Genomic DNA, 12114 nt, shown 5'->3' with positions numbered 1-12114 from the left:
CAAAATCTACTCCTGTCCTTCAGACTGCAACAATAGGTTACATCTCCTATACAGTGAGCTTCTTCAGCCAAGTTCACTATCACAATCAAACTGCACTATATTGTTTTATTTTCCTGAAAAAAACCACTAACATTGGATACCTACCTATAACTTAAAAGCTGGCCTTATTAATTCTATTAGTCATGATACCTCTCGAACTAATAGAAAGTGGGTCCAGTACCCATCCTATTTTGTCATTCTAGTCATCTGAAAGACATTTCCTAGGAATGTTTCAAGATCTGAATCTATGAAGTCAAATATTTTTCTTTAGGCCAATTCACACAGTTAAGCCTTTGCCCACGTTAGTTATGAAAAGCTGGTGTGAAAAAACAAAGCTTGCAGCACCAGTAGCACTGAAATACTATACTGCAATGAAACCGGTAGAATCATGCAAGGTGTTCTCAGATGCAAGGTGCATCCCAAACGCATGCAGTAGGTACTAGCTGGTGTACACAAATCTTTCCCTAGTATCAGTAAATACAATTTAATAAACTAATAAATAACTTAAAAGGCATTCAACATAGTAAGACAGTTTATCACCAGCTTAAATTCTTGATTTTCTGCATTCATTGACAGTTTGTTTTCCCATATGGTAGGTTTGCTACATATTAAATATTTAGTTAAGCTTTTCCATTTATAAATGCTTATTATACGCCAAAGCTGTACACAAATTCAAGAGAAAAAGAACAGTAACATAAAAACAGCTAGTATTAGTTAAAAAACCCACTGACCTCTGCAAAGTGTAATATTAACTTTTTATAAAAGCTACTGCATATAAATTCCCATTCCTGTTTTGCAATTACACAAGACATCTGAAAAATTGTCATTCTACTTTGTTTTGCAATGGTTTTATACTTGGAATCTATCCCTCCAGTTAAGCAAGACTTGTAAAGTTAATGCTTTGCTGCTCCTTACTATAGCTGTTTTATTATACAGAAAATCTATTTCTGAAGCCAAGAGATATTAGTTATTACTATCTGGCCAAGTTAACACAGATTAGAGTGGAAAAAGATGATGATCTGACAGAGCAGAAATTTCAAGATTAACAGTTTAAGTAGATCTTTTCTTCCAAAAAAAGCATAAGTTCTTTAGTATAGCTAAGTACCTTTGAAGAGGCACCAAAAACAAATAGCCCTTTCAACTGAACTTTCAAAAAAAATTTAATTTTCATTTCAAAAGGGATCTTGAAATTACTAGATACACACACATCCCTCTCCCACGGCCCTGTAAGATACATTCAGTAATTTAAAATAAAGATTCCATATTTTATAACTTCATATATATTATATATTTAATATATAATATATATTTATATGTACATTACACAGATACATACACTCTCAGTCAGCAGGATTAAACTGTTTTGTTTTGAAATGTTTGATTGGTGTCACTAATCTTCTATTATTTTGTGAATTCAATGGAATTTATCTATTACCTGAAAAGAAGAAATTTAAAAGATCCAAATGGAATCTGTGGATCAATATTAGCACCAATACAGATGGCCTTTACTTCAAAATGACTGCAGGGACTGAAATAATATATTTTTTATAACTCTCCTCTTAACTGCACAAGCATTCCTGCAAAATATTTAGGCAGCAATACCATACATCTATTCCTGTTAAATTTAAATTTTATACAACTTTCCTTACTGTAATATACAGTATCTCTTTTGTCCTGTTGGATTATTTCATTTTTCATGGAGAAAAGTGATCGACAGCTATCCAACAGTATTTTTTTTTTAAATCCCCTCGCTCCTTCCATTGTATGGCTCAGTTTCAAGATTTAATAGATAGGCAGCCACCATCACTATAACCAGTACCCTTCTAACACAGTTCTTCACTGACTGTTGATGCTTAAAACACAAAGTTTTGAGGCTGGCTTGCTGTTTATGGAAACCAAGATACTCAGAGGTCGTATCTTTTCAGCATGCTCACCACCACCTGCCACACAATAACATCAGTCAGTCCCAATACTATAATTCAATTAGTTACCTACCATTTGGGTAACAAAAATAACAAACCCAGTTGTGATTTTAAACTTTGTAAGAATATTCACCCTGAGAACACAGAGGAAGTGTTTAAAAAAAATTCTGATATGTTTTCTCTTCATATATAGTTTTCTTCTTTTCTCTTCATCTCCTCTTGGGTACCTGGGTTTGTATCTAGCATTTGACCTCACACTTGCTTTGTCAGTTGACCTGTTCATGCCACAGTCAGGTACTGGTGATAGAAAAGCCCAAAAAGGCTTGTAGAAAAGAGGCAAGCAGCAATCCACCAGGTGAGGAAAGACAGGAGTCCCCGGAACAGCAGAGGAGTGAAAATATTCTTTAGGCTTCCCAAAGCCATTGTTATTTGTACTACAGTTACTTTCATCTTTCCATCAGCAGGTGGAGACTCAGAATAAACTGAACTGGGAAGCAGACTGTTTTCTACTGGAGTGTCAGAATTCAATTCCGGGTAGATGCCCCAAGAATAATTACCTGTTAAAAAGAAACAAGTAACAGATTTTTGTAGAATTAAGTTCAAGTTCTGTTATTTCTATCGCTCGATAGATCATCTGACATATATTTTTCACACACACAGGAAAAAAAAAATTGAAGTTTTCATAACTTAGTAAATACTAACTGTATTCATCTGCATGGCTTCCTGACCATACTAGTAAGCTATTAGGGTAGGATTCATCTTACCTTTTGACATCCTAACATCTACATGGGATACAGTTGCCTTGGGACCCCTGTCAGTGCTGGGTATGATTCATCTCACCAGATGTAGATGTCTACTCCAGAATGGGATGAATCACAGCCTAATAAAGCCTATCTCTTTCCGTTGACATTTTGCAAAAAGAATACCACGACTGCATGGCAGGCTGTAAAAGACATCCCTCACAAGAAAGAAAAAAAAAAAAAAAAAACCACCACTAGAGTGACATCAGATCTTCCAATAATGAAATGAACCCCATATCTCACAACTTACTTTCAAAAAGCCCACCTAAGATTGAAAAGCTGAAAAAAATTCCTTTAACAGATGCTCATAAGATTAAATCAACAATGCTTTATACAGCTCACTTTTAAAATACTTTTTAAAAGACAAATATTTCAACAGAAGTAAACAGCTTAATTGGTTGTATTACACAATTTCTCAGAAATAAATCAAACAAATTAGCGTATCACTGAAAGATGTCAAACGCAGCAACAGAAGAGGACTGCTTAAAAGTCGCACATCAGTATGTTTTAAATTGCAAGGAACTGTAACGTATTTCTGTATTGCGAGCACCCGTACATTCTAATTCTCTTTAGTAAGCTAAAAATATAAAAGCCCTGTGTAGAACAGAACACATTTTTGTTGGTCCAATTTTGCCTACCTAGTGTTTTCAAGAGCAGAGTTGTGTGAAGGAGCATTACCAATGGTGCAACATACTGCAGTGCAATTACACAAAGATAATAGAATACCCGAGCCACCTGGGAAAACAGAAGAGAGTAATTCATGAGTTCTGGCTGATCAAAGCAAACCTTTATGAACATGTCTAGGAAAAACAAGCAATTTATTAAAAAAAACAGTACTTATGCATTAAAGCTGTTTTAAAAGTTTTCTAGCACATCTTGGCATGTGACATATTGTCTTCAAAAGACCTAATGAAGAAATCCCTATAATGAACTCTAGTTTCAGGACACTAACAAATCTGATAGGAAGTGCTGAAAGGAAATAATTAAAAGCATCAGTTCTGTTAAAACAATCAATTTTGCTTCTGCAAACTGCATGTCATCATTCAAAGATTCCCATTTCAATACACCAGAATCAAAGCTAAATATATGTTTAATTTTTAAAGTCCCCAGTGATTTACAAACCAAATCCCATTTCAAAAATGAAGTAGTAGTCACTATCCAAAGCCTCATAAAAAGTAAATGAAAGTTTGGTTAATATTGCAGTCCCTTTTCAAAAGCGAGATATTTTTTAAGATTTCCAACTGTGAAACATCAGTATTTTAAAAACAATGACAAGATGATTTTTCCATTAGTGGTCGATCAATAACAGCATTTAAATGGTCTTCATTTCAGGTATACATTATGGTTGATTGAAATCCACCCAGATTTATCCCTCCCCCTGGTCCCAATCTGTTCCTTCTTTCTCAAGATTGTTACATTACGTATTTTGTATGAGTTATTGACCTAAAAGACTAGACCAAATAAAGAAGGAAAAAAGTCATAAAATCAATAGCAAGCAAGCAATGAAATAAAGCTAACTGGATTTTAGAAAAGAACAGAATACAGAGTGGCAAAAAAGATGAAGGCAGACATGACATTTTTGGAAATGCCTCTAAAACCTCAAAGGGCTTCGTGATGAGCAAGCATCAAAAAACTAACATGAGAAGAAAAAGTAGTAAGACACTGACAGAAGAAAAAGCATGAGACAAAAAATATTGTAGGATAATTGATGGAACATGATAAAAAGGACAAAGTAAAAAATAATGATCACTGCAGGATGACAGATAGGAAAGACTTTACTGGCAGAAGTTCCAGAAGAAGATAAAGCAGACATGGCTAGTAAAACAACAGCACTTCATTTAGTGGCTATGGCCTTCTCAAAGAGAAGATATGGAGATACTGGACAAATGGGTTTAGGAAACACCACATAGAGGAGAACTATTGTTTTATAGATAGGATGAAAGCTCCCAGAACTAAAATTATGCACTCACAGCAATCAGCACAGTTCTGTCCTAACCAGTTGCTGCTACCTCTATTTCCTAGTCTTTTTTCTGAAGCAAACTGCTAGCCACTTTGTCTGTAAATAACTACTGCATATTCCACTTACGCCCTTCAGAGACTCAGTGAAGCCAAGGACAAGATTATAAGTAATAGTGACAATCCTGAGAGAGGAATCTTTGTCTTATGGCACACTTCAATATTGCTGCTGCAATACACCCCAACTCAGCAGGATCATCATGCAGCACTATCATGCAACACCAGAAACGTAAGTTTATTTTGCAGGCAACACACAACACCATTCTACAACAAGCTTACGAATTTCTACCTCCTCAGGTATGTTTTATTACTTTTCTTTAAAAAAAAAAAAAATCAAAGACATTTTTCCTTTGCCACAGTAACAAGATGGGCAGACAGTTTGTAACTAGGCTAGTGCACCTGAGAGTGGTCTGACAGAATTAAACATGTCTCATTTTATCCCAGAATATAACCACCTTAAGTTTTGCCTCAATTTAAAAATCATAGTTGGGATTAGGTAACAGTATTTCACCCTTCTATCTAAATTCAATTGCTTTTTTTTCTCATGTTGTAGCTACAGATCACCACTCACCCTGTACACTCCCCAAGATCTATTCATGCTGAGCAGAAACACATCATATTTGTACATGTTTGTAAAGAATAATTCATGAAGGGATCTTTTATAACAACTTCCGAATAACTTAAGACAAGCCATCTGCATAATATGGATGATACATCTCTGCATATTTTGGTTTGCAGAATTTCTCTGTAATGGTGCTATTTTTGTAGGAGATTTAGTTTAGCAAGCTTCATTCACATTTCAGCTCTGGTGCCACAGAAAACATAACAAACTGGAAAAAAAAGCATTTGTACAGACAGAGCACTCCAAATACGTAACCTCGGTGCCACCATACTTACCATCTTCTGTAAATCAACCATACTTATTCTGCCAGCTTCCTTTTTCATCTGATCCACACTTTTCTGGGCTAAATTCAGGTAGGCCTGTAAATGATGACGCATCATAGCCAACCGTAAAGCACACAACAGGATTATAATCCACAACCTCATGGTGTCAAATGTATCTTCTGACATTCTGTGGATAAAAAAAGGGTAATGCTGTTTTCCAAAGGTCACCTGCTGCTACAGAGTTATTTGTTTGTATCATCTGTAAAGAAATCTCGAAGCATATTGTCAAAAATACTTAACGCACAATCTACAGTTACGAAGTTCATGTGCAATGTTCACTTTTGCCCTCCACTGCTCTCTCTACTGCTACCTCTTAGTAGCCCTATTACAGTATTCGATCCAAATTAGTATCCATTTGTCTGTAAACAAGAACAGCTCTTAAATGCTTAAATTCTGAGTAATGAAGACAGGACACTAAAAACCAAGCTCGCTCAGATAATTACAGCTTTTGAGACACACAGTTCTAGATAGCAAACGCGTACTTCAGTTGCCTTAGATACCCTGTTATAGCACCACCCTCATTTTAAGAGGAACTCAGGAACAAAATGGAAGCACAAAATATATATATATTTGCAACATTTTATGTAATAGTTCAGATATCACAGAATCACCTTAGAAGCATATTAGACCTAGAAAGCAATAAAAGTGTCAGCCAATCACATCTGTTTTGAGTCTATTTGAATACTACTATTTTGAATTATCTAGACTAATAGTGACAATGACAATCACCTATGCTACTGATACAATATTTATTTCAGACACCACTCTTCCTGAAAATTCTTTCCCTTTTTATGTTTTAAATATTTTAGCTATCAATTCCATATGCACTTCATCTACACATAGATCTTAAGACAGATCACTTAGGTCAGTTCTCATGCCAATGTATCTCAACTGTCTTCAGTGAAACCACTCCTCTCCTACACCAATATGTAAGATACAAGGTTCAAGAAGGTGGCAATGAGATGGTATTCCACTCCTAGGAAGAACAACCCATCACTGCCAAGGAGATGCCAGAAGATAGCAGCTTTTTGGGAACCACCACCTTACCATTCAACACTCTGTGACTAATCCTCGTTCTTCCAAAATAACAGAAGCTCTTTAGAGCTCAGCTGCAACTTCCACAATACCTTTGACAGTAGATGCTATTAAATTTTAAGTCTTTCACGGTTTTATGACTTTCACAGGGCACTACTTAGACTTACGGCTTTGTTCTCAATACCCAGAAAGAATTTTTAAAGGGAATCTTACAAAGGGACGCTCTCTTTGCCCAAAGGTGGGTTCATAATGTAGTCCTTAGTGATTGGTTTTACCCACAGTAGAACCATAAGTAAAGGTGCCAAGAAGTTTATATGTAGCAATGTTCTGAAAGAAGAAAAAAAAAAAAAAAAGGGAGGAAGTTATTAAATACAAACAATTACCATACCATTGAAACTGGGGGTACAGATTCAAAAGGAGAAATCCAAATTTTAAAATAGTTGGGAGAAAGGTAAATAAGAAAATTACTTTCCTATTTTATAGGTATGACTTGCGTTTCAGCAAACAGTGATATTACGTACTGTGAAATCACACTGGTTGTGGCTTAAAAAAGTGCTCTGAGAATATCTGAAAACTTGATTTATTCCAAACAATCTAACCAAAGGAGCTACCTGCATTATGCCACACTATAGTAAAAGACAGTTGTTGAAGATTTCCATAAGATGGCTTAACACCAAACTGCACTAGCTAGTTTTAATCTAGAGAGTCAGCATCTCGGATAATTATAGGAAATATGCTGCTATATTACTATTTTTTTGCTGTATTTAAAACGTACTCAGATTAATTTCCATTATCTATGCAGACCAGGGGCAACAGTTCTCAGAGGTCAGATTTCCCAGTTTAATGAAGATTTTTACTTAGGAACCTTGACTAAATGAAACTTGGTACTTACGTTCAATTAAAGATACTCAGACAAAAAGAAAGCCAGCACAGATATTTCATTTTAAAAGCATTGCACAAAACTGCAGTTAATGTAAAAGTAGTACTCTTCTGTAATCTTTGAGTACAAAACAGGCAGCAGAATTTTTAAAAAGGAGATAGTTGTCTAGAGTTTTTCCTGAAATTAATATCCTTCATTTCTGAACCCCATATCCCAATCATTTTTCATTACTAAAATGAAATGAAAACAGTTGAAGACTTCAGTGCTGTAGATCTGGTCGTTTCACTAGTGCAATGCTTCCTCACTAACAGAATCAGCTTGTCTACACCTTCCATCTCCAACCACAGTGCTTCTACACCATAGAAGAAATGAGGTAATCAAAAGTTATTCTAAAGAACACAAGACCGTACTGATTTCAAACTATCAAGCTTCCTAAAACCATTAAAATGTTTGCGTGTTTCAGAAGATGTCATCACATACACATTTAAATCATTGGTTTCAGTTGAAGAAATAAGCACTGCTAGTTATTCAGTGTTGCTAGGGAACACAACAGCATCAAAGAACAGTCCAAAGCATTTCATTAACTTGTGAAAGCATTTTACCTGTGCTTCTACTTATTTAAGACATCCTACTGAGTTAATGAACTGGAATGTGCCAAAGGGTGGCAAGAATCCCTTTCTGTTTACTTGAGTACAGGGAGAAAGGCTGAAAGACTCTTGAAGCAGGCTCTGGAAAATGAGGGAATGTGTACAAAAATGGTACAAACTGATTAAGACGACTCCAAAATATATGCAGGGAAGGGTACTGCTGCTAAAGAAAAAAAGTTAAACCAGCTATCAAAACCAAAAGGGACACCAGATTATTTTTATTCTGTTTACCCAAAAAAACCTTACTCCCTATATACATAAGAGAACCACATTAATCATTTTGAACATTAGTGAAATGGTAACTTCACTTTACTTTTTTTTTCTTTCTGGGTTCGGTTGTGGGTTTTTTTGGTCAGTGTTTCCTGTAAGCTAAACCTCCTATTCTGTAATGGAATGGGAAAGGGAGCTTGTCCTCTCTGGTTCTTTTCTTCTGTGGTTTTGGGGGTTTTTTTTCTTTTTTTTTTTTTAGTTGGTTTTTGGGGAGCTTGGGGCTGGTGGTTTTTTCGGGCAGCTTTGGGGATTTGGGCGGTTTTGTTTTGTTGTTTTTTTTCCAAAAGTAGACCATGTATTCGACTACAGAGAAAGGCATTGTTTTCCTGCACCCAAATTAGAGAGCTTTGTATCAGTGACACTTCATCCTCATTTACTGCTACTCCTTAGTCACTGTCAAACAACTGCAAACAGTCAATAATGATCTACTTATTGATAGAAACACATCACTGAGGGCAAATTCCGATCTCTTCAGGCCAATTAGAACCTATCGCTTGACAATGATTCTTTGTTTATAATTGCATTACCTAATTACATTGATATCTGACCAAGTTTTAATCCATTTAATGTAATTTTTATATTGTTCCAGTTGAATAGTCAAAGTATTGGTAAACTTTTGAAAATAATTTGCTTAGTGTTGCACAAAGTTATCTTCAACAACCAGTTCCAGTATCCTCTAAACATTAAGTTAGAGAAGGTTTATTTTTCATAACCCCATTCTAGTGGATATTAATTACTCTTTTAGTTCTTGATTAATGAACTTCTGTTTCAGAGATTTTATATTTCTGCCTAGGATCTCATGTCCACAGATTAAGGAAGATGTTGGAAAACTAGGGGATACTTACAGAAAAGGCACAAGAAATTTCAACATATTGAGAACCATAAAAATGAAAAACTAAGCATTTTATTTAGCTGAAAAGAACAGATTAGGAAGTGACTCAGTCACAGTCTATACATAGACAGAAACTTAACAGCAGATACAACAAGCCGACAGCTTGCACCTGTACCTAGATGCATTCAACTACAATGAGTGCAAGTATAGCACAGAGTACTTGGTTATAAATTTACCAAGGGTGAAGGACCCACTTTAAACATAGATTAACTTTTTAAGCTGGGCATATTTGTGGGAAAATAAAAAAAATGCAGTTTGAACATAAATAATTTTCATATCAGAAAACATAACAGTTCTCTTAGGAAAGTGACCGGACTAAATGATCACAATGGCCTATGCTGCAGAATCTGTCATTAACGTGTATTAAACATCAAAGGTCAAGATCTATGAAAAACATTTGGAGTTTCTCCCTCAACCAGAGAACACTGAAGAGAAACAGTTAAATCGGAGAAAACATTTTACTACCAAACTCAAGGATGGCTGAAAATGAAAATATTCCTTTAAACTAGTATTAACATCTGACCCTTATTAAATATTCTGGGTCACCTTTTCTTTGTATCTTACCCTAAATTTATTAAAGGCATGATGCCCACCTATAGGCGGGGGTGGAAAAAAGAGTCTGTGGTTGCACCTCTACTTCCTGAAAGTTATCTTAACTTCCAAAAAGATATGATGGGGGAAAGGTAGCAGTAAGCAGAAACATTCATGGTGGAGCTCTTGCAGAAGGAAAGGAAAGCTCCTTCAATTGGGACTCTAATTACAAGGCAAAGAATGTAATAGACTGGCAGAGCACAGGTTGAGCAGAAAGAGGCAGGTGGCAAGTCTGCTCAAGGTACGAAAAGCAGGCAGCAACAGAAGTCTTAGTCACTACCTTCTTGTGGGAATAGTTTGCTTTGTTTATTTTCAGACATTAAAGATTTAAGACTGAGTAGCATATACCTATGTGCATATATTTTCTCTTACTGTGTTATTTTTTCTGTTGCTAAATTCAGAGCATCCAGATGCATTTGAGCCAGTCGCAAGCCAGGGAATGTCAAAAAAGCACCAATAAGTGAACACAGAACAGCCAGGAACAATTTGAAGGTTAGTTTAGACACAGGACCCCTAAAAGAAAAGAAAGGAAATAAGCATTTTCTTGGGGAGGAAGTTGGGGGGGTGGGGTATCAGAGACTACTTTCAACTCAACAGTATCTAACATTTAATAAAAAAAGCAAACAGTATTCTATAGTCCTACTCTGGAATACCAGCATTATTACAAACCAATCAGGAGTTAAAATAACACAAGTCACCTATTTATTTCCTAGAAAAACAGAAAACCTAAGCTACTGCCTATAAGATGTTAAGTTTGTTAGTAGAGAAGAACAAAAAAGAATAATTTTATATTGTAATTAACAACAAATTATATAACAGAAATAGCTAACAAAATTAATTTAATGATTATGTTTTGTAAGAGAGGAACAGATGCATCATGAGTTTAAGTGGTCAAAGACAAAATGGATATTTAAGTTACACTACTTACATTCTACCTTTATCCATTAAAAAGCTCTATCAAACTGTTATTACTGCAGTTTTTCACAGATTTACCTAAAATATATGTGGCCAATTAACGTGTCTCTTCCAAGTGATTAATATAGTTTGTATTAATGAACTATGGAGTATATAAAAAAATTACAGAAAAAATGTCTGGGATCAACTGAATTACGGAATTAACAAACACTGGATTACACAAAAAAAAACAAGTGACTTGTAACTAACACAGATTAAAGAGGAACAAAACCGAATCTAGTGATCTACATGAGTTTCAGATTCTTTAGTCTACGTTACATGAACTACCAAGAGACACCATCATCAACTCAATTACTGCTATAAACAGCCAAAGGACTGCAAAAGTTCAAAAATAAATAAACATTTAACAGAAAAAGTAATACAGAAGTTAGTAAACTTGCAACAGCTTAGGAAAAGCAGAGTTAAGAAAGGCTAGGAAACACATGGGATTCAGTTAAGGGTTTCCCATGAGTTTATTCATAAATGACACTAATCTAGTTTGAGGAAACTTCTGTTCCTCAAAAATAAAGAGATTCCATAGCTTCTGCACGGTACTTGAGAACTTCCAAGCAAGAAATTCAAAGTTGTGCTCCCACAGCGATGACATATCCCATAAACGCATTTTAGAGCATGTGTATAACGAAAGAATTGTAACAGAAATCCACTCTACAATATACAAAGGCTGTCTATGACAGCGATTGTATATTTATGTAACACCACAAGCTATGGCACATTCCTGTGACAGTCTATACAAAACTTGGATGTCCTGTAGCAAGCAGATGTTTTTGCATAATAGGAAAACGCTATTACAACCTGAAAACACAACCGAACGCCAAAATTTACTCCTAATGCCAACTTTATCACAAGCTCCATCTATAGCTTTTGCACACTCATCCTCTGGCATACCAGAGGAATGGCAAAAAATACCTATCACCTGTTTTAAGCAATCCTTGTAAAGCTGAAGGGAATTACCACGAAAAAAATGTTTATAGTTTTGAACTGTATTTTAGGAACTACAACCAAAATGTCAGGGTAGAAACTATCTCCAAATTAAAAAGAGAAAACACAAATGCAACTTAAGTTACTTGTGAGTACTGATGAGTTATTTTCATTAACCCACCTC

At 35.3% G+C, this 12114-nt stretch overlaps 1 protein-coding gene across 1 annotated transcript in view; it reads right to left on the bottom strand.

The window, feature by feature from the left end:
* Positions 1 to 1994: 1994 nt before the first annotated feature.
* TMEM161B (transmembrane protein 161B) overlaps positions 1995 to 12114 on the bottom strand; it is a 31986-nt gene continuing 21866 nt past the window's right edge. The window contains exons 7-11 of the mRNA XM_050912946.1: positions 10410 to 10550; positions 6971 to 7084; positions 5675 to 5849; positions 3400 to 3496; positions 1995 to 2518 (exon numbers count right to left, since the gene is read on the bottom strand). Coding sequence (XP_050768903.1) covers positions 2241 to 2518; positions 3400 to 3496; positions 5675 to 5849; positions 6971 to 7084; positions 10410 to 10550 — 805 coding nt within the window. The 3' untranslated portion in view covers positions 1995 to 2240. The remainder of the gene's footprint in view (positions 2519 to 3399; positions 3497 to 5674; positions 5850 to 6970; positions 7085 to 10409; positions 10551 to 12114) is intronic.

The sequence above is a fragment of the Gymnogyps californianus genome, chromosome Z (genome assembly GCF_018139145.2).
Source record: "Gymnogyps californianus isolate 813 chromosome Z, ASM1813914v2, whole genome shotgun sequence".
Taxonomy (NCBI): Eukaryota; Metazoa; Chordata; class Aves; order Accipitriformes; family Cathartidae; genus Gymnogyps; species Gymnogyps californianus.
The sequence above is the reverse complement of the archived record's forward strand: the minus strand, read 5'-3'. Positions and strand labels throughout refer to the sequence as shown.